General features: G+C 60.4%; 2 protein-coding genes across 2 annotated transcripts; one reads left to right on the top strand and one right to left on the bottom strand.

The window, feature by feature from the left end:
* Positions 1 to 586: 586 nt before the first annotated feature.
* On the bottom strand, positions 587 to 2,911 carry LOC141998133 (sperm acrosome membrane-associated protein 4-like). Its single transcript, XM_074970773.1, has 3 exons — positions 2,708 to 2,911; positions 1,069 to 1,182; positions 587 to 965 (listed from the first exon to the last, which is right to left on the bottom strand). Exons 1-3 carry the CDS (start codon positions 2,757 to 2,759, stop codon positions 757 to 759), a joined length of 375 nt encoding a protein of 124 aa, XP_074826874.1. The 5' UTR covers positions 2,760 to 2,911; the 3' UTR covers positions 587 to 756.
* A 10,307-nt stretch (positions 2,912 to 13,218) lies between these two features.
* On the top strand, positions 13,219 to 17,223 carry LY6G6C (lymphocyte antigen 6 family member G6C). The gene is made up of 3 exons (XM_074972166.1): positions 13,219 to 13,270; positions 15,407 to 15,523; positions 16,574 to 17,223. Exons 1-3 carry the CDS (start codon positions 13,219 to 13,221, stop codon positions 16,780 to 16,782), a joined length of 378 nt encoding a protein of 125 aa, XP_074828267.1. The 3' UTR covers positions 16,783 to 17,223.
* Positions 17,224 to 25,233: the final 8,010 nt, after the last annotated feature.

The raw sequence follows: 25,233 nt of genomic DNA, 5'->3' as shown, positions 1-25,233 counted from the left end.
CCCGCGCCCGCAAGGGCTTCCCCCACGGCTCCCATTGGCCAGTTGGAGCAGCTGGCCGCTTCCGGGAGCGGCGTGGGGCCACGGCATGCAGGCAGCCTGCCTGAGCCCTGCTAAGCCCCTGCGTTAATCCGGCCCTGGCTCTCCCTCGGAGCCAGGCCGTTACAACGCTGAGCAAAGTGGATTAAAGCCCGTTCGTTAGAGCTGGGCTGTGAAAGCTAACCGGCACGCCGCCGGATGTATAATTTTGACACACACACACACACACACACACCCCATGCTGGCGGGGAGTTCAGAGACACAACCCCTGGGTATAAACTGAGCAAGGTAGTTATCTCCTTAAGCTGTTAGAAGTCTAGGGTTTATGGTACACAGACCAGCAGGCTTAATTCCAGGGGGCAGCGGGAAAACACAACGCAGTCAGTGAAGTCAGGGCTGGATTCTGATCTCAGTAACCCCGGTGTCAATCCGGAGTGACTCCAGTTCAGCACTCTTTCTAGTGGAGTGAAAGAAGAAATCCACCCACCCGTCTCCAGACAGACCCCACCCCTTCCCCACCCTTCAGGGCCTTTCCCTCCCCCACATCCCTGGGTTATAACAATTCCAAAAAAAGACAAAGCAATCAGATCTGCACTCTGGTCACCAAGTGCCCCTTTAAGAAGCAAGGGGGAGGAGCTATTTAAAGGCAATGGCTAGCTGGATTTTTTTTGTCCTCCCGCAGCAATTATTTTCTCTCCCTCCCGGCTTCCGGAGCAGGGATTAGAGGGCCCGGGCGAGCCAGGCACCCAGCATGGCCAGCCCTGCGGCCAGGGAGAGCTGGGCCCCGGCGCCCGTGGCCGAGTTGCACAGTTCGCCCTCGCAGCACTCGTAGGAGGTGCTGTAGGTGAAGCCCTCCCAGGTCAAGGTGTCGTTGGTGTTGCATTTCCCCTCCTCAATGCAGTCCTTCTGCATGATCAGCTTGTGGCCGGCTGCGGGGAGAGAGCGAGAAAGAGGGAATGAAAAAGAGACAAATGGAGAGGGAGAGAAAATGAGGGCACGAGACCGAGAGAAGTGGGGAGGGCGGGGTGTTACCTGCACGGCCCCGGATGACAGCGCAGAGCTGCCCGTCCTGGCAGGTGACAGTGGTGGTGTGGCAGGGGATGTCAAACACGGTGAAGTCGCATTTCAGGCACTGCAGGGCCGCTCCTGGGAACAGAGAGCTGGGGGTGAGACTAACCAGACCCACAGACCCTCCCTCAGCTGGGCAATAGGGGGCTGCGCCCCCAGGGGGTCCCTGCGGGCAGCTAGGCCTGCCCCAGCCCCATGACTGCGTCCCCTGGAGGGAGCCCCAGGGAATGAGTCAGGGAGCTGGGACACAGGCAGGAGGGGTCTGGGGGGCAGGAGGAGTTGGGGGGCCTGGGGTTGAGGTGAGAGGAATAAGGGGCTGTGAGTCAGGTTAGGGGTGGGTCAGGGGTTAAGGGGATGAGGAGAGGCTGGGGGGTGGGTCAGGGGCTGGGGGGATGCGGTGAGGCTGGGGGGCTGAGAAAAGGAGGATCAGGTCAGGGATGAGGGTGTGGGGAAATGGGGTGGGGTTTAGGGGATGGGGAGAGGCTGGGGGGACGGGGTGTGGGTCAGGGTCTGGGGGGGGGGGAGAGGCTGGGGCTGCAGGGAGGGGCTCAGGCCAGGGGCTGAAGGCATGGGGAGATGGGGATGGGCTGACAGCTGAGGGTGGGGGGAGACGGGGGGCGGGGTGGGGGCTCGGGGCGGAGAACCGGCGGAGAAAAATGGTGCATAGCTCATAATATTTCCCCTGGGCTGTGAGCGAACCGGCAGCCGGTCAGGCAGCGTCAGTGCCCCCCCCGGCCCCTGCCTTTCCTGATAAGGGATAGCTGGCTGCTGGCTGATAAGCCTTGGCAGCGAAAGCCTGGGGCTAATGATCAGAGGGATCTGTAAACAGGGCACGTATTTAAGGCAGCAAAAATAACCCTGCTATTCCCAGCCCGCTACCCCACTTCCCCGCCCAGTCCCCATTAAAGCGCCGTCCGCCACCCCCCAAGGCCCCCGTTACACCGCTTCCTTCATCCCCTGATAAAAAAAACCCACTAGAAATCCCCCAGGAAATTCCAGTCTCAAAAACTTTGTTAAGAAGCTCACTTGGTTAGGCAGGATTTCAGGGGGCGGAGGGGCGGGGGAGAGCAGTATCTTGGGCACGTTCACTGAACAGAGGCGCTTAATCTCCAAAAATTCCCTTACAAATAGGAGAGTTTAACTCCGCAAAGCTCAAGCGTGGGAAAAGCTGGAAAGGGCAGAGTTAAGGGGGCATTTCCCACATAAGTCTGATCCCCCCGGAGAGATGTCAATAGGAATGGAGAACAACTGAGTATCTTAACCAGCTCACACAAGAATGGTGCTTGCCACAACTTGCGCTCACATGACCCACTGGGATCCCTGAATGTGGTCTGTGAGCACCACTGAGCCAAGGGAGGGCAAAGTTAAGGGTATGTTGGGAAGAATCACCTTAATTCTGGCTGCTTCTTGTCCAGTGGTCTGAGTTTGGGGAATTAAACTCTTGCAGTCAGGAAAGAGGATGGAGCTTTTAAATCCTCCTTAGTGAAGTGGCTGGCATGGCAGCAAGTTACACTCAAAAGGGGGATCTCTTGAGGAAGGAGGGAAAGGAGAAATACACCACAAGGGGCGGCGGGGCAAAGATCCCCCGGGTTTCGCAGCTTACCGATCCCGGCGCAGGTCAGAGCGGCCAGACACAGGAGGAGAATTTTGCCCATGGTTGTCTCCTGGCGAGGCGGACGGCGGAGCGGGTTATCGAGGCCGGCGGGAGCGTCCCAGGGCTCAGGGGCTGGTGGCTGAGTCTGCGTCTGGCTGCGTGCGATCTGTCTGCCACGCACAGCTGGGGCGGGCGGGGCAGGGAGCCGTTGAGCAAACGCCGGGGCCCTGACGGGCGCAGCTCACAACACACAGACGTGTGTAGCTGGCACAGGGCCAGAGGTTGGGTGGAGACGTATTCGTAGAGATAAAAGACAGGCGCGCTCACAATCGCACACACTCGCAATCACTTTCACTCGCACACTCACACACACACACACCAAACACACCCTGACAGACAGACACAGGGTGTAAAGACACCCCTAGGTAAAACACCCCCCCCCGTAGCTAACACACACACCAAACACACACACACACGGCAGATCTTTGTCCCTCCCTGTCGCGCCCCCGCTGAGATGATCTCGTTCCTCCCCCAGGTCCCACGAGGAGCAGGCGCTGGGCGAAGCGGGAATTTCCCACCTGCTGCGGCTCGGGCGGGAGACCCCCCCTTTGGCTCCTCGCCAGAGAGCCAGGGTCGGGGACAGCGGGTGTAACACGGCCGGCGGCTCGGCGTCCCGAGTCCCTCCCCGGGCAGGCCGGGGTCCCTAACACAAGCGCTGGAGGTTCCCGCGTGGGCTCCTCTGCCCGGCTGGCGTTCGTGGGGTTTGTCTCGCCCATACAGTGTGGAACGGGGCTAATCCGCGAACGGGGCGGGGCTGGTTTCTCGTGTCTCCTTGGGGTCCTCCATGGGATGGTAAAATCTCCACTGTACCCGACGTGGAGGTGAAGCCCCCTCCGATTACTGCACGGGAAATAAACCCAGTTCTTCCCGGGAGATCTCGCCTACACCCCAGATCTCGCCTACACCCCAGATCCATTTCCTTTCACGAACACCTGGAAGTTTTACCGCTGTAACTTTCAGTGGGGGGGGGTTAACCTCTTTCCTTTGATCGCACACCCGGGGGGTTGAGGTGAGGGGCTGTGATCCTAATCCCCACCCTGCTGATTCCCCACTCCTAACGCAGGGAAGGCAGCTGGCCGGCTACTGATAAGTCCCAATTGGGCGGACAGTCTGCATTTCCGAGGGATGCATTTTGCCCCACTCGGCGTTGGGGCAGGGCCCACGATCCCACCCGGCGCCTTGAGCTCTGCATTCGCCATGTTTTCCATCCGTGAATAGTCCTACCCGTATAACCCCCAATGTGGGCCACTTCGACCAGTGGAAAGGGGACGCATGCCCTTCGGTACGGGTACAGCTGCGGCCAGCGTGGTGATTTGATCGTACCAGGCTCATGAACGCGATGCGACTTTCTAGGGAACCTCGTGGGCCAGTTACTTCTCTGTGGGCAGGGGGCGGTGTAGCCGGGTCGGCCCCAGGATCTCCGAGACACAAGGCGGGGGAGCGAATATCTTTTATGGGACCCACCTTCTTCTCTGGGAGCCTGTGAACTTGCCCCGCTCTGGCCAGGAAGGGGTTAAGCCAGCCCGCCTGGCAGCGGAAGCCACGCCCCCCGGCCCCTACTGGGCATGCTCCAACTGCCAGCCGCAGTATAAAAGGGAGCGGCCCCGCCTCAGTCTGGGCTGAGCGCCGGAGAGGCAGGACCCCCCGCGCCGGCTCCAGCCCGGGAGCAGCCCGGACCCCCGAGCGCGGGAGCCGGCGGCGCCGAGACCCCCGAGGCCTCCAGGCGGCAGCCTTGGGGGCTACGGTAGGACGTCGCCCGGGGGACCGGTTGCCGAACCGGATCTCGGGCTGGCGTGTGTCGGCCGGCTCCCCGCCGACTCCACGCCGCGCGCACTCGCCATTGCCAGGGCCCCGGTGGAGAGGCAGGACCCGGGCCCCCCCGGCCGCCCTCGGCAGCTGGCAGCTCAGCCCTGACTCTGACCATTCGGCCGCCGAGCCCTCGAGGGCCGCCATACAGACCGGGGTCACGAGGGCGCTTATATGGACTCCGGCCTCCGGAGGCTAAGAGGAGGCAGGCGGACGTAACCGTGGATCCGCGACGCCCTTGCCCCACCCCACGGGAGGGGGGACGGGGCGTCCTTGCCCCGCGACGTAGAAAACCATCCGGTCGGGCTCAGGTTGGTCCAAGCCAGCCTTGAGGAAACACGGGGAAACATCGAAAACCATCGCTTAAACCTGGGCCCGGCTGGAGAAACGCCCCCCTCCCCGACCCCCAGCGAGCGCGAATTCAGAAAAAGGGCGACTTCTAGTCCACTGGGAGCTCGTTCATGTGTCCCAAGCCTCCTGGGGGCCCCGAAGCCACGGAGACCAGCCCGAGAGCAGTAGACGTTCTCAGAAACGCAGAGGCTTGACCTGACTCTGGTCTGTTAAAGGCTCAGGGGCAGAGTTTTAAAGCTATTAAACCCAAGAGGTGCCGAGGGGGGGATTTTTCAAAAGCGTCCAGGCGCCCGATCCCCATAGAAATCAGAGCTAGGGGGATCGGGAACCTGGCACCCAGCTGCATTTTTAAGCACCCAAATAGCTTTCAATCCCCGGGTATTTCCAGCCAAATAGCCTGCCGGCCTTAGGCTTCACGCCCATCTCGCTGGATCCTTTGCACGCCGGCCGCTGTGTTTCTTATATGTCTAGATCGGGGGTCCTCAAGCAGGGGTACGCGCCCCCCGGGGGGGTATGCAGAGTCTTCCAGGGGGCACATCAGCTCCTCTCGCTATTCGCCGAGTTTGACAACTGGCTACCAGGAAAATTCTGGCTCTGTCGCCCGCTCTCGGTCCCTGCCCAAACTCAGTCTCTCCAAACTATCGTTCCATGCAGACGACACCGTGTTCATATGGCCAGGAGCTGGGAACGGGCGACGGGGGGCGGGGATCACTGGGTGATCCCCTGTTGTGTCCATTCCCTCTGGGGCACCCGGCCCTGGCCACTGTCGGCCGACGGGACACGGGGCCCGACGGGCCTTTGCTCTGACCCAGTCTGGCCGCGCTTATGGTCTTAAGCTAGACGCGGAAATGTAAGGACCGTGTTTCCAGCCCCATGGATTTATTCCATGATTACAGGGTCAAACTGCGAAACTGTTCACTCCAAGCAGAGCTGGGACGCTTCTGTGTATTGATGTCAGCCAGTCGTTTTTATGGGAGGTGAAATTCGGGGGCATGCAAGGCAAAGCCGGCTCCAGAAAGGGGGGACAGTCAGAGGTGCCGGCTCCGGGGGGGCTCCGGGGCCCCGGCCTAATGGCAGGAGTCACCCTGGCAGCAGGGGTAGGCGGTGGCGTAGGGGACCCCGGCCCAGGTCACCGTGTCCTGGGTGCTGCGTGTCACCTGGTCCGCCCGGCTCTTCCGCACAATCGTCTTGTGGCCAGCTGGGGGGGGAGAGAGGGAATAAGGGGAGGAAAGGAGGAAAGGAGAGCAAAGGACGGCGGGAGGAAACCAGGGAAAGAGAGTGAGAGAGAAGGAAAAAGGGAACGAAGGAACGAGAGCGAGAAAACGAGGGAATAAGAAAAGGAACGAGAGAGAGCGACGGAGCCGGAGAACCAGGGACGGGGGATGAGGACGGAGCCGGAGAACTGGGGACTGGGGACGGGAACGGAGCTGGAGAACCTGGGGACTGGGACGGGGGATGGGGACGGAGCCGGAGAACTGGGGATGGGGACGGAGCTGGAGAACCTGGGGACTGGGGATGGGGGACAGGGACAGAGCTGGAGAACCAGGGGACTGGGGATGGGGGACGGGGACGGAGCTGGAGAACCGGGGACTGGGGACGGGGGAACAGGACGGGGACGGAGAACCCGGGGACTGGGGACGGGGGACGGGGATGGAGCCGGAGAACCTGGGGACTGGAGACGGGGGAACGGGACGGGGACGGAGAACCCGAGGACTGGGGACGGGGGACGGGGACGGAGCTGGAGAGCCCAGGGACTGGGGATGGGGACGGAGCCGGAGAACTGGGGAACGGGACGGGGACGGAGAACCCGGGGACTGGGGAACGGGACAGGGACAGAGCTGGAGAACCTGGGGACTGGGGACGGGGGAACAGGACGGGGATGGAGAACCCGGGAACGGGGCACGGGGACGGAGCTGGAGAACCGGGGACTGGGGAACGGGACGGGGATGGAGAACCCGGGGACTGGGGACAGGGACGGAGCTGGCGAACCAGGGGACTGGGGACGGGGGAACGGGACGGGGACGGAGAACCCAGGGATGGGGAATGGGGGACAGAGAGGGAGGGCGCCCCAGGGCGAGGGCAGGTGGCAGGCAGGGGGAAGGAGCCCGAAGCCGGGGGCAGGGGGCCGTTACCGGCGTGGCCCCGGCTGGTGGCGCAGAGCTGCCCGGCCTGGCAGGGGACCGGGGTGAGCTGACGGGGGGCGTCGAACGCGGTGAAGCCGCATTTCAGGCACTGCAGGGCCGCGCCTGGGAACAGGGAGCAGGGGGGTGAGACTGCCCCCCCCAACCCCCCCCAAACCCCTCCCCCAGCCAGGCAATAGGGGGCTGCTCCCCCGGGGGGTCCATACGGGCAGCTAGGCCTGCACCAGCCCCACGACAGCGCCCCCTGGAGGGAGCCCCAGGGAATGAGGCAGGGAGCTGGGACAGGCAGGGGGGTCGGGGGGGGCAGGAACAGTTGGGGGGGCTGGGGTTGAGGTGAGGGGAATAAGGGGCCGGGATTCAGGTCGGGGTGGGTCAGGGGTTAAGGGGATGGGGTAAAGCTGGGGAACTGCTGGGGTGGGGAGATGAGGGGGCAGGTTGGGGGCTGGCCGGGGCTCAGGTTAGGATGGGGGGGCAGGGAAAGGCCCAGCCCTCCTTTGGCCAGTGGGGGTTCAACATGGTTTGAAGGGGAAGGGTCCATTCCCCCGCCCTCCCATTCCCACAAGGCCCCCGCTGGGGGATGGAGCTGGGGGATCCCACAGACCCCCCTTCCCGGCCCCCAGGGATGCCCCCTTTCCCTCCCCGCCCCAGGGACGCCCCAGGGACGCCCCCTTTCCCTCCCCGCCCCCAGGGACGCCCTGCTGGGGGTGGAGGCAGCGAGGAGCCTGGTGAGTTAACAGGGGTGGGGAGGGAGGTGTTGGAAATAGGACTGAGCCCCCCCCGCCCCCCCAGTGCCCCTCACTCCTGACCCGCAGCCCCCTGCCAGCCCAGCCCTGCCCCCACCCAGCTCTGCCAGTGCCCCTCACTCCCGACCCACTGCCCCTGCTAGCCCAGCCCTGCCCCCACAGCGCCCCTCACTCCCGACCCGCAGCCCCCTGGGCTCTCCCACCCCTTCCCCCAGCTCACAGAACCGGGGATAGAACCCAGGAGTCCTGGCACCCAGCCCCAGGCTCCGTTTGCCTTTCAAAGCACCAGACACGTCAGCTCATTCAATTGTTTACTTAGGTCAGGCTCCTCCCAAGGCCGCAGAGCCGGTTTGTTACTGGGGGGTCTCTCGGGACCGTCGACATGCCTGTTTGTTATTGTAGGGTCTTCTGAGCACGGGGTCAGCGCTGGCCAGCTTGTTATGGGAGAGTCCTTGAGCACAGGCCTGGCCTGGTTCGTTATTGTAGGGTCCCTCGTAAGCCCTGGGGCTCTGTGGACTGTTTTGTTGTTCTAGGGCCTCTCTGGGTCTTCACAGGTTGGTTTGTTATCGTAGGGTCTTTCTTGAGTGCTGGGCTTGCACGGGGGCCAGGGTTTCTTTGTAGGCTCTCTTGGGAGTGTTGGAGACTCAGTGGGCCAATGTGTTATGGCAGGGTCTCCAGGGTCCGGTTTGTTGTTGTCGGGTCATTCAGGGGCTTCGGAGGCTCGTTTGTTATTGTAGGGTCTCTCGGGGGCCGGTTTGTTGTTGTCGGGTCATTCAGGGGCTTCAGAGGCTCGTTTGTTATTGTAGGGTCTCTCGGGGGCCGGTTTGTTGTTGTCAGGTCATTCAGGGGCTTCAGAGGCTCGTTTGTTATTGTAGGGTTTCTCGGGGGCCGGTTTGTTGTTGTCGGGTCATTCAGGGGCTTCAGAGGCTCGTTTGTTATTGTAGGGTTTCTCGGGGGCCGGTTTGTTGTTGTCGGGTCATTCAGGGGCTTCAGAGGCTCGTTTGTTATTGTAGGGTCTCTCAGGGGCCGGTTTGTTGTTGTCGGGTCATTCAGGGGCTTCAGAGGCTCGTTTGTTATTGTAGGGTCTCTCAGGGTCCAGTTTGTTGTTGTCGGGTCATTCAGGGGCTTCGGAGGCTCGTTTGTTATTGTAGGGTCTCTCGGGGGCCGGTTTGTTGTTGTCGGGTCTCTGGTGAGCCTGGGAAGGCAGGGTGCTGGGGGAGTCGTGGGGGGCTGGGGGGGGGGCTCTGGCTCAGTGCAGGGCCCAGAGCGCCAGGGCCCCCAGCAGGGCAGCGTGGGGGGCAGGGGGGGCGGGGGGGGCGCGGCTCCAGGGCCAGCGGGCGGGCAGGGCGGGGGGCGCGTTGCAGAGGTCCGTGTCATTGCAGCAGGTGCGGTTGTAGGTGAAGCCGAAGAAGGGGTCGAGGAGCCCGGCCGCGTCACGGGGGGCCCCGGGGGGGTCGCAGCCCAGGGTGGACAGCGAGAAGAGGGGGCCTGGGGGGAGACAAGCCTGTGTCGGGGGGGGGGTGGACTCAGAACGACGCCAGCCCCCTCCGCCCCCCACCTCTGGCCCCCTGCCCTCCAGCCCCACACCTCCAACCCCCTGCCCCCGAAAACCTCCAGCCCCCCACCTCTGACCCCCTGGTCCCAGCTCCCCCTGCCCCACACCTCCAGGCCTCTGCCCCCCAGGCCTCACATCGCCAGCCCCCTGTCCCCCTGCCCCCCGGCAATGAGCCCCAGCCTTCCTGCCCCCCAGCCCTGGCTACCTCAACACCTCCAGCCACGGGGCGAGGCGGAAAGCGGGGGGCGGGAGCGGGGAAGGAGGGGACGGAGCAGAGAGGAAGGAGGGGGGCAGAGTGGGGCAGGGGCCCTGCATCGCCCGGGGGGCCTGGCCCCCTCCCCTCCCGCCCCCCGAGGCCCAGCCCAGCGCCCCCCAGTGGGGACTTACCGAAGGTGGCGATGTGGCTCCAGCAGACGCCCCCGGGGGGGGCCGTGCACGTCCCCTGGCCCCACACGCAGCCCTCGTAGGGGTTCCCCACCTCGCACACACGGCACTGCAGCGCCCCCCCTGCCCGGAGAGATGGACACCCCGTCAGACCCCCCGACACCCGCCCTGCCCCCCTGAGCCCCTCAGCCCCCCGCCCTGGGGCCGGGGGGAGCCGGCGCCCCCCGGAGGGGACAGGCCCCTGCCCCATTCCCCCCCCCCGAGCCCCTCAGCCCCCACCCTGGGGTCTGGTGGGAGCAGGCGCCCCCCAGAGGGTTCAGGCCCCTGCCCCGTTCCCCGCCCCCCTGAGCCCCTCAGCCCCCCGCCCTGGGGCCAGGGGGAGCCGGCGCCCCCCAGAGGGGTCAGGCCCCTGCCCCGTTCCCGCCCCGCTGAGCCCCTCAGCCCCCCGCCCTGGGGTCTGGTGGGAGCAGGCGCCCCCCAGAGGGGACAGGCCCCTGCCCCGTTCCCCGCCCCCCTGAGCCCCTCAGCCCCCCGCCCTGGGGCCAGGGGGAGCTGGCGCCCCCCAGAGGGGTCAGGCCCCTGCCCCGCTCCCGCCCCCCGGCCCCAGCCCGGCCCCGCACCGGTGGCCCAGCAGAGCAGGCAGGCGCCCGCGAGGAGCAGGGTCCGGCCCATGGCGCCGGACACCTGCAGCCCCCTGAGCAGCGGGGGGCGGGGAGGGGGGGTCGGTCGCTGGGTCCCCGGCGAAGCAGGAGCCTGAAGTGGCCTCAGTCCCGCGCCGGGTGCTGCGCATCTGGAGCCGGGTTCGCCCTGAACACGCCCGAGTTTACTCTGCTCTTATCGGCCCCACGCAGTGGGTGAGGCGTGAAGGGGCAGGAACAGGGCACGGGGCGGGGAATGGGGCAGGGACCTGTCCCCTCTGGGGGGCGCCGGCTCCCATCTGCCCCCATGGCAGGGACCGGCTGGCTCAGGGGGGCGGGGAATGGGGCAGGGGCCTGTCCCCCCCGGGGGGCGCCGGCTCCCATCTGCCCCCATGGCAGGGACCGGCTGGCTCAGGGGGGCGGGGAATGGGGCAGGGGCCTGTCCCCTCTGGGGGGCGCCGGCTCCCATCTGCCCCCATGGCAGGGACCGGCTGGCTCAGGGGGGCGGGGAATGGGGCAGGGGCCTGTCCCCTCTGGGGGGCGCCGGCTCCCATCTGCCCCCAGGGCAGGGACCGGCTGGCTCAGGGGGGCGGGGAATGGGGCCCGCCACATCTCACTGATAGTCAGACCCACAGCTTTCAGGCAGGGGCGGGTCCGAACGAAACGGGGCGACTCTCCACTGGGGGGGTGCTGCCTTCTGCCACCAGGGCCGGCTCGGAGCCGGCGTCACGGGGCCCGTCCATGCCCCAGCCTGGCCCTGTCTCCTGGGTGCGCCCCCCTCTCTCCGGGGTCCCCCCTTTCCCCTGGCCCGGGCTCCTCAGCCCCCCCGCAAGTCCCCTTTGTCCCGCGCCCCGATCCCTTGTGACCTCCCAGGTCCCTGGCCAGGTTTCCTGCTGATTGGCCGATCCTGGGGCGTCTCCTTGTCTGATTTGAGCCGGGTTCGGCCCCCCACCCCGGACAGCCAGGGGGGCACACGCCCCGCCGGCCTCTGGCCCTGGTCCTGGAGCAGCCGCAACCCTCTCGCCCCCACGGGGCAGCAGTGCCACGGAGAGAGGGAAACCGAGGCACGCATCGGCTCCATACAAAGAGGACAGAACGTTGCAAAGTCTGGGTCCAGTTCCCCGCCCCCCTGAGCCAGCCAGTCCCTGCCCTGGGGCCGGATGGGAGCCGGCGCCCCCCAGAGGGGACAGGCCCCTGCCCCATTTCCCTCCCCCCCCAGCCCCGGAGGCCACTTCTCCACCCTCCCTGACTGAGCCACCCCCTCCCTGCCCCTTGTCTCCAGGCCCCTCGGTTTGTGATTTCCCTCCCCGCCCCCGCAGGGCCGAGGCCTCCTCCTACCAGCCCCAGGAAATTTCACAAACCGCCCCGGCCCGCGTGAGCCGTAATGAGTGTCGTGGGACGGGAGAGCGTTGATGTGACTCAGCGACCCGTGGGCCGAGCGGGGAGCCGGACGCCTGGGTTCTCTCCCCCGCTCTGGGAGGGGAGTGGGGTCTAGTGGTTAGAGTGGGGGGGGCGGGTCTGGGAGCCCGGATTCCTGGGTTCTCTCCCTCGCTCTGGGAGGGGAGTGGGGTCTAGTGGTTAGAGCAGGGGGGGCTGAGAGCCAGGACTCCTGGGTTCTCTCCCCAGCTCTGGGAGGGGAGTGGGGTCTAGTGGTTAGAGCGGGGGGGGGCTCTGGGAGCCAGGACTCCTGGGTTCTCTCCCCAGCTCTGAGAGGGGAGTGGGGTCTAGTGGTTAGAGCGGGGGGGGCGGGTCTGGGAGCCAGGACTCCTGGGTTCTCTCCCTCGCTCTGGGAGGGGAGTGGGGTCTAGTGGTTAGAGCAGGGGGGCTGAGAGCCAGGACTCCTGGGTTCTCTCCCCAGCTCTGGGAGGGGAGTGGGGTCTAGTGGTTAGAGCGGGGGGGGCTCTGGGAGCCAGGACTCCTGGGTTCTCTCCCCAGCTCTGAGAGGGGAGTGGGGTCTAGTGGTTAGAGCGGGGGGGGCGGGTCTGGGAGCCAGGACTCCTGGGTTCTCTCCCCAGCTCTGGGAGGGGAGTGGGGTCTAGTGGTTGGGGGGGTGTCTGGGAGCCCGGACTCCTGGGTTCCCTCCCTGGGTTTTCTGAGTCAGATGTTGCAGTTCTCGAAGGTCACTGCACTGCAACCCCCTTCTGACGACAGAAGTTACTGCCCAGCCCCGGGGTGGGCGCGGAGCCGGAGCCCGAATTCAGCCCTGTGAGCTGCGAGTGAGCCACCGGCCACGAGTGTTTGCAGCTGCCGGCAACAGACAAAATCCTTACGCAGCATTTCCCACTCCTCAAGCAGAGCCCAGGGCCAGGCTGGCAGGGGCTGCGGGTTGGGAGTGAGGGGCACCAGCAGGGCTGGGGGGGAGCCCAGGGGGTTGCGGGTCGGGAGTGAGGGGCACCAGCAGGGCTGGGGGGGAGCCCAGGGGGTTGCGGGTCGGGAGTGAGGGGCACCGGTGGGGCTGGGGGGGAGCCCAGGGGGCTGCGGGTCGGGAGTGAGGGGCACCGGCGGGGCTGGGGGGGAGCCCAGGGGGCTGCGGGTCGGGAGTGAGGGGCACCGGTGGGGCTGGCCGGGAATTCGAGCAGCCTGTCACCTCCTTTTCTCTGGGTCTTAGTTTTCAATTCCCAGCATCTGAGCGTCTCCCTCTCCCGGGCCCTGCCCCCTGATTGGCTGCTGCCAGCCCCGCCGAGGGATAAATACCCAGGATGGGCCCCGCCTGCCTTAGTTTCCCCAGGGAAACACTTGGGCGGTGGCACTTTCCACCTGCTGGGGCCTCGCCTGCCTGGTTCATTCCCCTCCTCGCTTGGTCACTTTCAGCCTCCCCTGAGCCGCCCTGAACCGAGCCGGGATGAGCAAAGTTCTGCTCCTGGGTTTGTCCCTGCTGCTGTGCGGTGCCCTGGGTGAGTATCGGGGGGTCCTGGGGGGCCAGCGACCCCAAAGATCTGCCGTGAGGGTGGGGGCTCGGGCTGGGGCCGGGGCTGGGTTCTGAGCTCCGTGACCCAGGTGCGAATCCGGAGCGACTCCGCTTTTGCTAGCGGCCGGGAGAGCGGGAGCCCCACCCTGGCTGAAGATCCTCGGGGGTGTTTGGCTTGCCGTGAAACCCCCGGGGGCTTCGGGGTGGGTGGATGTGTCCCCCCCGAGTACGGGAGGAGGGAATGTCTCCGGGTCTGTCAAGGGCGTTTTTGTCTGAGTAAATCCTGAGTTAGAGCTGCAGGAGTCTGCAGGGTGGAAATTGAGGTAGGGCTGGGAGCCAGGACTCCTGGGTTCTCTTCCTAGCTCTGGGAAGGGAGCAGCGTGTGGTGGGTTAGAGCAGGAGGGACTGGGAGCCAGGACTCCTGGGTTCCATTCCCAGCTCGCTGGGTGTCTTGAGCCAAATGGGTCCCTGGCCTTTCTCCCTGCCCAGCACAGAACTTGGGATTTGCTCGGGTACTTCCAGCTCTTTGGGGCGAGGCCGCCCCCAACCTGGCTTCTCCCTGCGAATCCCAGCTCACCCGGGGCAGGGGCGGGTCTCAAAACTGTCATTAATAAAACGCAGTTTCAAGAGGGGACCTTGAAGTTGCTTTTCTTGTTGTTTCTTTCTTTCCGAGGGCAGACTGGGGACTTCTGTCTCCTCTAGGAGAGGGGAAATTATGAGGGGATTTTTCTTTAAGCTCCCTTCCCAGATGGAGAACCTTGAAACTGCTTTTTCCCCCCTCCAAGTTTAAAGCGGGGGAAGAGAAAATCACTTCACCGCTGTGTGTATTTGCACGTTGTGTATGAAATGCTTTCCCTTTGAGGGGGGCGGGGGTGGCGGGAGACTCCTTTCAATTAACTTTTAATAACCAGAGACTCGGAACTTGGTGTCAGTCCCTTGTGCAAGGTGGAAAGCGGTCTGGTCCCACAAGGGTGGGGTGACCGCCTTGCTCATCCGCCCCGGGGCGCACACTGGGGAGAGCCGCGACTGCTCTGTTTTGTGGATGTGGGGCGGGAGGGGCCCTGTGGAGCTGCGCGACTGGTTTCAGGGCCGTCGGGGCATCGAGTGGGCTCTTGGAATGACTCAAAACCCTCTTGACTCGCTCGAGTGTCCCTGTGGGTGGAGATTGCGCCCTTTCTTGTGGCTGGCACACTCGAAACACCCCGCTTGAACGCTAAACTTGGATAACCTCGGAGTTCTCCACCCACTCAAGGGACTCTTAACATTCTTGTATGTTCCCTGGCATGCACAGGGCTGCACTGAAAGCTTAAATTCCTGGGGATAGAACCCAGGAGTCCTGGCTCCCAACCCCCCCTGCTCTACCCACTAGTCCCCCACTCCCCTCCCAGGGATGGGGATAGAACCCAGGAGTCCTGACTTCCTCCCCAGCTGCATGCTGTCGCTGCTCGGCGATCCTGCTTTCCCCTGATGGGATAATGCTCAGGGTCAAGTGTTTCATCCTCGCCCTGCGTGTGATCACATGTGAAACCTCAGGTAGCAGGATTTGGGGCACGTGCCCCAGTCCCTGGCTGGCTCCCAGCCTGGCTAACCCCATTCTGCCTGGGACAAAGAGCCCTTTGAGGGTCCGGTCCTGCCCCGGCCATGGAGTGGGAAATATTGCGGCTGTGTCTGCGCACTGGGATTGCAGGTAGCTTTCCGCCCTCCACCCCAGAAGCAGCCGCATGGCCGCGTGAGGAGCTCTTGGCTGTTGGGTAGCTTCCTACATGTCCCAATCGCCAGGGCTGGGTAAGTCACTCGAGTGAGTCAGGGCCTCTCTGAGGCTGGTTCTCCACCTGCCCTGCCCCCCCCCCCAGTCTCTCACACACACCCTGTGGGGTGTGTGCCCACATGCAGGGTTTCGATGCCAGAGTGCGTCCCACCCCCTCGCACTTTGCCAATCCAGCAAAGAAAACAACAGCAACGGCAAATAGCACCCAGACAGCTCGCTCCAGTGCCTTGGCTTAGTTCTCTCTTGGCACGGGGGCGGTGAACATGGCTCAGAGTGAGGGGTGAAGAACCCAGGAGTCCTGGCTCCCAGCCCCCCATGACTCTCCGCTGACTTACCTCGTGTCTTTCCATGCAGCTCAAGGCCTCATTTGCAGGGTCTGCAAGTTCCAGGTGGGCGCTCTCTGCTTCCACTCCCGCAGCCCCTGCACGCCAGAGAAAGGCCAAGTCTGTGAGACCACCAAGGCCTACATTGGTAAGTCCAAGGAACCCTTCCAATCTCCGTGTTAGACTCACCCCCAGCCTGGAGCCGGGACTGCTCTGAATCTAGGGGGAGGAGCCGGGGGAGTTTATTCTGCAGCGTCTGGTTGCTGTTGGAGATGAGGAACCAACCCTGGATGGGTCGACGTAGCCTCAGTCACAGCTCAGATCCCGGGGGAGGTCCATCCCTCCAAAGCAAAGGGCCCTTTTTTGCACTAGCCTTGGTTGTCTCCCAGGGCGGCTGGGTCTCCAAGGGACCTCACATGGGGGGTGGGGGGTCTCCAGAGAGCTGCATCCAAACTGCCAGATGAGAGGAACTCAAGGTGAGGGACTAGAGAGGGAGGTCCTGAGACTGGAGAGAGAAGGGGGGGTGTCTCTCTTGAAATGGGGGTGCCTCCAGATGGACGCCCTCCTTTGCTCTTCAGAAGTTGGCTAACAAATCCGGGGCGGGGGGAGGGGGTGTTCTGGAACGTCCTGGAGTCCAGGGTTTGGCGCTGGAGGGAACAGATAAAGGACAGCTCCTCCAGACAGGCGCTTGGAAAGGTCCCGTGGGGTTTGCTCCCATCTCTGAGCAGTGCAGGGGGGTGAGAGAAGGGAGTTAGAGGACGGTTCTGGAGGTGTCTACCTCAGACACCCACCTGCCCCATCTCACATGGTCCCCTGCCGCTGGGACCTGCTGGTGGAGATGTTTGGATTCTGTGTCAGTGGTGGATAAAGCTCCTATAACTCAAGGGCAAAACACACCCGGACTGCTGCCCCTGCCCCTCCTATGACTTGTCCCCTAGAGAATAACAACCTACTACTGCTAGTTACTGATATGTCTCTCCTCTAGCTCAAGGGGTGGAGGGCAGGCCCAGGGTTCAAATCCTGCTGATGATCCACCTTATGGGTGGTTGGATCACTTTCCCAGAGCTACTGCAAGACCTTCCCCCTTCCACTTCCCCTGCTCAGAGCTGGGGATAAAACAGGAGTCCCTCCGCAAGCCAGGAATTGAACCCAGGAATCCTGTACCCCTGCTCATGGCTACCCCATTCTCTCCCTGCAGGCAAGGTCCTGCTGTTCTCCAAGTATGGCTGCAGCCTGACCCGTGAGATCTGCAACATGACGGAGCAGAAGGACACCATCTTCGAGGTCAGCTACAACCGGACCTGCTGTGAGACGAACCTATGCAATGCTGCTGGCCCCACCCGGGCAGCCGGGCTTCCCCTGCTGTCTGGGCTGGGAGCCCTGCTGGGGTGGTGGCTGCTGAAATAACCCCTGGCTCTCCTCTTCCCAGCCCTAACCTCCATGCCCTCTCTGCTACACACTTTTCCCTCCCGGATCCTCCTCGCCACACTCTTCATTAGCAGGCTCCACTCCACCCCCTCAAGTTGCCTTTTCCTGTGGTCTTCCATCAAGCCTTATTGCCTTCTCCCTGGTCTTCTCCATCCCATAAGTAGCTGCCTCCTCTCCCCTCCCGTGTCCTCTGTAGGTCCGCCACAGCCTAGGAAGGGGACCAGGGAAAGCCAGCTACTACAGACAGGATGGGGAGGGGTACCTCAGCACCCCCTGAATCTGCCACCTGCCTTCTGAAGGGTTTCAAGACCCTCCCCGACCCCCCTAGAATCTAGTCTCCTCTTCTGGCCTGTGTCTCGAAGGGTGAAGTGATGACTGACCCTGAGCTAAAGCAGAGAGACGTTTGCTATTTTAGACACAATGCTGGAGGGGAGTCTTCTCCCTGGAAGCCTCTGCGAACCCTAGCTCAGGATGGCAGGTCTGAATACCCCATCGTCCCATGGGCAGGAGACCGTCCTCAGCTTTTCCACCGAGGCTGGTGGGACAAAACCAGCCCCCATGGCCCTGAGGTTGAGTTGGAGGCAGCTGTACCCCCAAATCTCTCTTGCTCACCCACAGTTCTCCTGAAGGCATGCCCCCCAAGCTAAGAAGCATAGGCAGCTCCTCCACCACCCCCCACCCCCAGTGGAGAACAAAGGTCCCGGATCTTTGTCCCAGACACTAGACAGTGGGTTGGTTTGGGGTCTTCTGTATCTCAAGACCTGTGGGAAGCCGATGGATAATTGAGTCCTTTAGGCCTGAGCAGAGGTTGAAACTGTGGACCCTAGGAGATCCACACAGCTTGTTCCCATTGGGAACAGCTGCCCTAAATCTCCAGTGGAGACCAGGTGGCCTTCACATCATCGCCTTAGATGCAGATGGCTTGTGAGCCCTCCCGGGGCATGCCGGTGAGATGGCAAAGCTGGAGAAGGATAAAGGTTGGGTACAGAGGTATAAACCCACCGGGTCCTTTCTGGTGTGTCCATTATAACCATCCTCGCATCTCCGGGACCGAACCAGCTTGCTGTGGCATCTGTTCAGAAAGCGTCGCTTCCCTCGAAGTCTGGGTGGTTTTTTAATACTTTGTATGTACAGTGACCGGATTAATAATAATAATAATAAAAAATGGCTTCCTGGTCTTGGAGTTGTCTTCTCTGTGGCTGTGGTCACTCGCCCGGAGACATCAGAGCTCTTGGAAGAGCCCCAAGAATGGTTCATGACCTGGAGAACTTCTTAGGGTAATACAAATAATTAACAAGGCCTCCGTCATGGACCATGCTGTACAAACATGCAACAAAAAGATGGACTCTTTCCCCAAGAAGCTCACAAGTGAGATATAAGACATGGGATAGCAGCCAAATACAGGCAGGGGAGCACGGAGACCATGTTGGTCAGTGTTACAGACCGTGGTATCAGCATAGTCCAGTAGTTGTGTGGTTTTTTTGTAGACCCCACGGCAAAGGAGAGGGGAGAAGGATAAGTGAGTTTTGTGGATCTTTACAGGTAGGTCTTCCCAGGCATGAGGGCCAGCAGGGAGAAAGCCCAAAGGGGCTTGTCTGAAAATGTTTCAGTGGGGCGATGGGAGCACGGGCTACTCCAAGGTGAGGGACGACAGGTCAGCTGGGAATCGTCAGTGACAGGCGTTGCACGTGAAGACAAGTAGCTTGTGTTGGATACGATGGAGAAGGGGGAGCCAGAGGAGGCTGACGTGGTCTCAGCTGTGCAGTGGCTTTGTGGACAGATCTGAGCCGGGCAAGATTGCGTTTGTGAGGGCCAGGGGAAAGGATGGTCCAGAAACCAAGATGCGCATCTGGACCGGAGGCTTAGCTGGGTGGAGGGATAGGAACGGCTGCATCTTGGAGATGCTACGCAATGAACATCTTGCGTCCAGACCAGTCTGGGGGTGGGGTGGCCAGAAGTACTTTTGCAAGGCAGAGGCAGGCAGGGATTATCTTTGCAGGAAACATTGGTTTCATTGGCAGATATGTTCCCGCCAGACACTGTGATTTGATGAAACTTTTGCACCAGGTCCAGGATACAATTTCATAGAATATCGGGGTTGGAAGGGACCTCAGGAGGTCATCTAGTCCAACCCCCTGCTCAAAGCAGGACCAATCCCCAATTAAATCATCCCAGCCAGGGCTTTGTCAAGCCTGACCTTAAAAACTTCTAAGGAAGGAGATTCTACCACCTCCCTAGGTAACGCATTCCAGTGCTTCACCGCCCTCCTAGTGAAAAAGTTTTTCCTAATATCCAACCTAAACCTCCCCCACTGCAACTTGAGACCATTACTCCTTGTCCTGTCATCTTCTACCACTGAGAATAGTCTGGAACCACCTCTCAGGTAGTTGAAAGCAGCTATCAAATCCCCCCTCATTCTTCTCTTCTGCAGACTAAACAATCCCAGTTCCCTCAGCCTCTCCTCATAAGTCATGTGTTCCAGCCCCCTAATCATTTTTGTTGCCCTTCGCTGGACTCTCTCCAATTTATCCACATCCTTCTTGTAGTGTGGGGCCCAAAACTGGACACAGTACTCCAGATGAGGCCTCACCAATGTCGAATAGAGGGGAATGATCACGTCCCTCGATCTGCTCGCTATGCCCCTACTTATACATCCCAAAATGCCATTGGCCTTCTTGGCAACAAGGGCACACTGCTGACTCATATCCAGCTTCTCGTCCACTGTAACCCCTAGGTCCTTTTCCACAGAACTGGTCCAAAAAAAAAAAAAAGTGTCGTCCCCCCCCACTCTCCTCGGAGGAATCACAGGGCGACAGCACTTGCTTGGGGAGGGACCAAGGTTCAAATTCCGGCTTTCCCGATGCCGACATGGGATGGGGGAGGCGTGGAGTCAGTGGGTCTCCCCCTCTCCAGGCGTGCTGAACATCCACCTGGTTTGGAGTGGGTCTCTCTTCTTCACACTGTTCCACTTGGTACAAACAATTAAATATTCCCTGATGCCGGGATTTCAACCTGACTGTCAGAACCGCCAGGATCTAAGGTTCGTCTCTTTCTCTCTCATTCTCTGGGGTTTATTGGGAGAGGGCAGAAAATTTTCAAAGGCCTCAATTTCCTCCCACTGCAGAACTGGGAACTCTTTTCCCCCCACCCCTTCCATCTCAAACTTCTGAGGACGGACCCTTCTGCCGTTAGCTACCTCCACGTGTGCCCCAGGCCAGGAGCCCACCCAGCGGCTGCTCCAGACGGCCAGTCAACTTCTGGATGAGCTAACGTGGCTCTTCTCGGAAGACCAACCCCACCTTGCGCTCAAGATGTCAAGAGATGGAACGTCTCCCAAAACCCTAGGCAAGCTGTTCCCATGGCTCAGGACCCCCCTGGTTTAAAAAACTGCACTGGATTAGTCTAGCTATGTTATCTTCTAGCCATTGGCTTCCCCTTCTGCCGTTGTCCAAAGATTTTTTTTTTTTTAAAGGCCGGAGGAGACTCACCAATCGAGTCTGACGTCCTGCCTGTCTCAGGCTGGCAAATCTCCCCCCCGATCCCCCTCAAGCGAGCCCCGTCACTTCGTGTTTGACCAAAGCAGCTGTTCTGGGTTGGACGCCATCAGGAGCTGGCCAATCCCCCGCTTCCCTGGGAAGTTTGTGCCGGTGATAACTAGTTACTTCTACACTAAATCACCAGCCAATTTTTGGGGTGAGTTAAACATGGGTCTCGTTAGGCATTTTCTCCAGCCCTTGAGTAATTCCGGTGGCTCTCTGCTGCTTCCGCTCTGATTTTCCTTTTGGGTAGGCAGGACCCAGAACGCCGTGGTGTCCTGGTGTCCGTCTCCCCGGTGGTCAAACCATCTCCTCGCTCGGCACCGCCACCAGCCAGCATGGCAGCCGACGGCGCGGGGGCCACGGCCATTGGGTCGGCGCGTGCCGTGCAGCGTGAGGGGCCGCACAAGTCCAGTTCTTGCGCAACTGTCCTTGCCCCAGGTAACGCAGGAGCAGGGGAGGAAGCAGAAGCCGGCCCATTATTACAGCACGAGGCTTTGACACCCTGGGGCCGCGCCGCCCTCCACTGTGGCCTTGTGGCAGCCGCGCCTTTCCTGGCTGGCAGACGGGGAAAGCTTTTCAAGTCCCTCGAGCAAGGGCGGTATTTGCCTACTCTGGGCTTTGGTCAGGTTACCAGCTAGGGCCGTATAGGCTGCACACACAAACGGTGATTCCTCTGGGAATGCCTTGATCTTACCAGATCTCCCCCGAGTGGGGCCACACTTTGCTAGGACCTTTTTCCCAGATACTTTCTGAGCACTGCGCTGTCGGTCCTTCTCTTCCAACTGGGAAGTCACCTTAGCGCCCGTTGGTGCGCTCCTCAATATTTCTGGGGGTGCCAGAGTCTCACAAACTCGAAGACCGTCTGTGAATGTCATGGACGTGCTGCTTGGTCTCTCAAGTCCTTCCAACATCATCCTTTGGAGTTAGCATCGCTAGTTGCTCACGTAAACCCGAGCCAATCTGAACACTTTGTAAGATTTGGCTACCAAAATATATTATAGTCTAGATCCATGCTGCTAACATCCGTCATTTAATTCTACAGTGACTTGTTAAGAGATTTTTTTTTGTTGTTGTTAAAGATTGGTACCTCAGCTACTTTTGAGCCATCGTTAATTTCATCCACCCTTCATTTGTTAATTAATGCGCATACTTTCTGTCGAATGCTACTTTCCCCCTTGACAAACTTTTAAATGTTCATCTTATCCCTGTAGTTTAGCGTCAGCTCATTTATAGTTCGTGGTGAAAGACCGAGGTACAACACATCATCTGACAATGTCTTTCATCATGACTTAGAAAGATCTCCAAAAATATCACGCCCAAGAATGATCTGGAGATTCTGCAGCCACGGTGCTGGCCCAGTATATGATGAAAACCACTTCAAGCCAGGGGGTGCTGCACCCCCAGCCCCCTAGTTCCAGCACTTATCAGGTTTGGTTTTTTTAAAGGCTACGTAGCCGACCGAACATAGTTCTTAGCCCAAGATTCCTGGGCCATGTTTGAAACCCGGACATTGGAGCACCAGGACATTGAACGTGAAATGAATTAAAAGTGGTAGAACAGATTTTTCCCCAGGGCCTGCGCTTAGCTGAATTGACAAAGTAAAGCACAGCCAGGCTGCAGAATTGAAAACCTGGGATCTCCCCCCCACCCCAGAAATCAGTCTCTAAAACAAAGCGTTTATTTAAACTCTCTCTGGCTTTGAGCGAAGAAAGCTTGGGCCAGCAGGGGGTGCTGCAGGAGAGCACTTGGGCTTATTCCTTCACCCGCTTACTTCCCTGGTCCTTCTCGCATGAACAGAGAGCAACAATACCCGAAGTCCAAAGGTGCAAACAATTCGATGTTTATTGGGGTGAACTTCCAGCAAGCATGATTCCCGTTTCCTTCCTTAGTGTCCCCCTTCCCAGCTCTGACACCACAGAGCCTTACACCCGTGTCCCTGTTCCCATTCCTGCCCCCTTAGCCAAACGTGATTCCAATTTTCCCCACGCCCATTCCCTGTTCCCATTTCCCCCACCCACACCCTGACTGACTGCAGATTATATAGTAAAACTTGAGTTCTACTTTGCTATACCTTAACCAATCACTTTCCTGAAATTTAACTAACCAATCCTAACATATTGTAACATGATTATGTAACCAATTATATCCCACCACCTTAATTAGTTTACACCCAGCAAAATTAATTATCCAGCAGACAGGAACAATCACAGAACCAGACAGAGATTATACAGACAAACAATAGCGAAGTGGGAACTATAATGACAAAACAATACAGAAGTGAGGATTTCACATCCCGGCTATTGATAAGTGAGTTTTTGCCAGACAGGATGCTATCAGACTAAGTTTCCTTTTACATCTTCTAGGCACTTCCCTTTCTCTGGAGCCGACAGGCACTATCAGGACAGGATTGTATCCTAACAGCCCAATAGCACCGTCTTTCAGTGCGACTAGTTTGGGATGTGAGGATCTGACCATTCGCTTCCCAGCTTATGGCTGCCTCTGTTGCTTAGCCAAAGGCCTTAATCTAAGAACAGGGCCTCAGACTGTCGCCGTGAGAGAAAGCCCTTACACCGGCAGACAGTGATTTTGATTCTTTCTTTTGTACCTCTAGAACTAGCCAAGTGATAAGAATACACCTAAATTCTTAGAGTATAGGCCTTTACAGACAGACCTGAATATCTATATCCTAACAGTGTTTAAACAGTGTTTTTGATTCTGTTTCTCCCCACGGGTCTGAATTATCCATGCCATACTGCAAAATGTTTCAGAGGAGCAGCTGTGTTAGTCTGTGTCCGCAAAAAGAACAGGAGGACTTGTGGCACCTTGGAGACGAACACATTTATTAGAGCCTAAGCTTTCGTCGGCTAAAACTCACTTCATCAGATGCACAGAGTGGAACATACAGTAAGAAGATAGATATATACAGAGAAGCTGAAAAGGTGGAAGTTGCCAGACCAACTCTAAGAGGCTAATTAATTAAGATGAGCTATTATCAGCAGGAGAAAAAAAAAGCTTTTGTAGTGAACATCAAGATGGCCCATTTCAGACCGTTGATAAGAAAGTGTGAGGCTACGTAACAGGGGGAAGTAGATTCAATTTGTGTAATGACCCAGCTGACCTTAATTTTCTAGGGAATTTGGAGAAAGTTTAACAGCCCCGATTGTTTTCGGCGTTAATCAGTGTGAACCTGAACAAATGACCAGCCTTCTCGGTCCCCACTTACTGAAACAGAAATGCCTTCCGGCTGGTGTTCGGAAGAGCGCGACAAGACACGCACGTAACCGCGTGAGCAGAGGGCGGAGAGGAGACCCTCCCACGTTATGACCAGCAAAATAAATCGTCATAAAATCTCAAAGAGGCCGAGGGTCACAGATTTGCAAACCTAAAACCCTGTGTTCTGCTTTGAACCGCCTCAGCACCCACCTCGTTTGATGAACGTTAAAGAGTGACCTGCAGAGGACCGCCGAAGCCCGTTGACCTGAACGTGGGCCGGGCAATGCGCCCTCCCTGACGAAAGGCGCTGTCACACCTGGACAGCTGAAAGTTAACCTGGCCCTCTAAACGGAGTCACGTCACTGCCTCCATCTTTGTTGTTACCTAACAGATAACGAGACTCCAGGGGGGCCTGGTGCTGGCACACAAAGGCGCCGACTCCGTGGGTGCTCCGGGACTGGAGCTTGGGGCGGGGACTTTGGGGAAGGGGTTGGGATGGGGGCGGGAGGGGGCGGAGTTGGGGCGGGGACTTTGGGGAAGGGGTTGGGAGGGGGCGGAGTTGGGGCAGGGACTTTGGGGAAGGGGTTGGGATGGGGGTGGGAGGGGATGGAGTTGGGGCGGGGACTTCGGGGAAGGGGTTGGGATAGGGCGGGAGGGGGCGGAGTTGGGGCGGGGACTTTGGGGAAGGGGTTGGGAGGGGGGCGGGAGGGGGCGGAGTTGAGGCGGGGACTTTGGGGAAGGGGTTGGGAGGGGGGTGGGAGGGGGCAGAGTTGGGGCGGGGACTTTGGGGAAGGGGTTGGGATGGGGGTGGGAGGGGGCTGGAGTTGGGGCGGGGACTTTGGGGAAGGGGTTGGGATGGGGGTGGGAGGGGACGGAGTTGGGGCGGGGACTTTGGGGAAGGGGTTGGGAGGGGGGCGGGAGGGGGCGGAGTTGGGGCGGGGACTTTGGGGAAGGGGTTGGGATGGGGCGGGAGGGGGCGGAGTTGGGGCGGGGACTTTGGGGAAGGGGTTGGGAGGGGCGGGAGGGGGCGGAGTTGGGGCAGGGACTTTGGGGAAGGGGTTGGGAGGGGGGTGGGAGGGGGCAGAGTTGGGGCGGGGACTTTGGGGAAGGGGGTGGGAGGGGGGCGGGAGGGGGCGGAGTTGGGGCGGGGACTTTGGGGAAGGGGTTGGGAGGGGGGTGGGAGGGGGCAGAGTTGGGGCGGGGACTTTGGGGAAGGGGTTGGGATGGGGCGGGAGGGGGCGGAGTTGGGGTGGGGACTTTGGGGAAGGGGGTGGGATGGGGGCGGGAGGGGGCGGAGTTGGGGCGGGGACTTTGGGGCGGGGCCGGGGGCACAGGGGGGTCGAGCACCCACGGGTGTCAGTAGAAGTCGGCGCCTACGGTCTCAGGTCCGGGGTGTGATTTCTTCAGAATCTCTTTGGGGAACAGTCGCGCAGGTGAACTAGCTGGCACTTATGAGTCTGCGATCTCTATGCATGTCTCATCTTGGTTTCTGAAGTTCTGAATATTCGCTCTTGTCATGAATATAAAGGGAAGGGTAACCACTTTTCTGTCCACAGTGCTATAAAACCCCTCCGGGCCAGAGGCAACATCCTGTTACCTGTGAAGGGTTAAGAAGCTAGGGAACCTCGCTGGCACCTGACCAAAATGACCAATGAGGAGACAAGTTACTTTCAAATCG

The sequence above is a fragment of the Natator depressus genome, chromosome 14 (assembly GCF_965152275.1).
Source record: "Natator depressus isolate rNatDep1 chromosome 14, rNatDep2.hap1, whole genome shotgun sequence".
Taxonomy (NCBI): Eukaryota; Metazoa; Chordata; order Testudines; family Cheloniidae; genus Natator; species Natator depressus.
The sequence above is the reverse complement of the archived record's forward strand: the minus strand, read 5'-3'. Positions and strand labels throughout refer to the sequence as shown.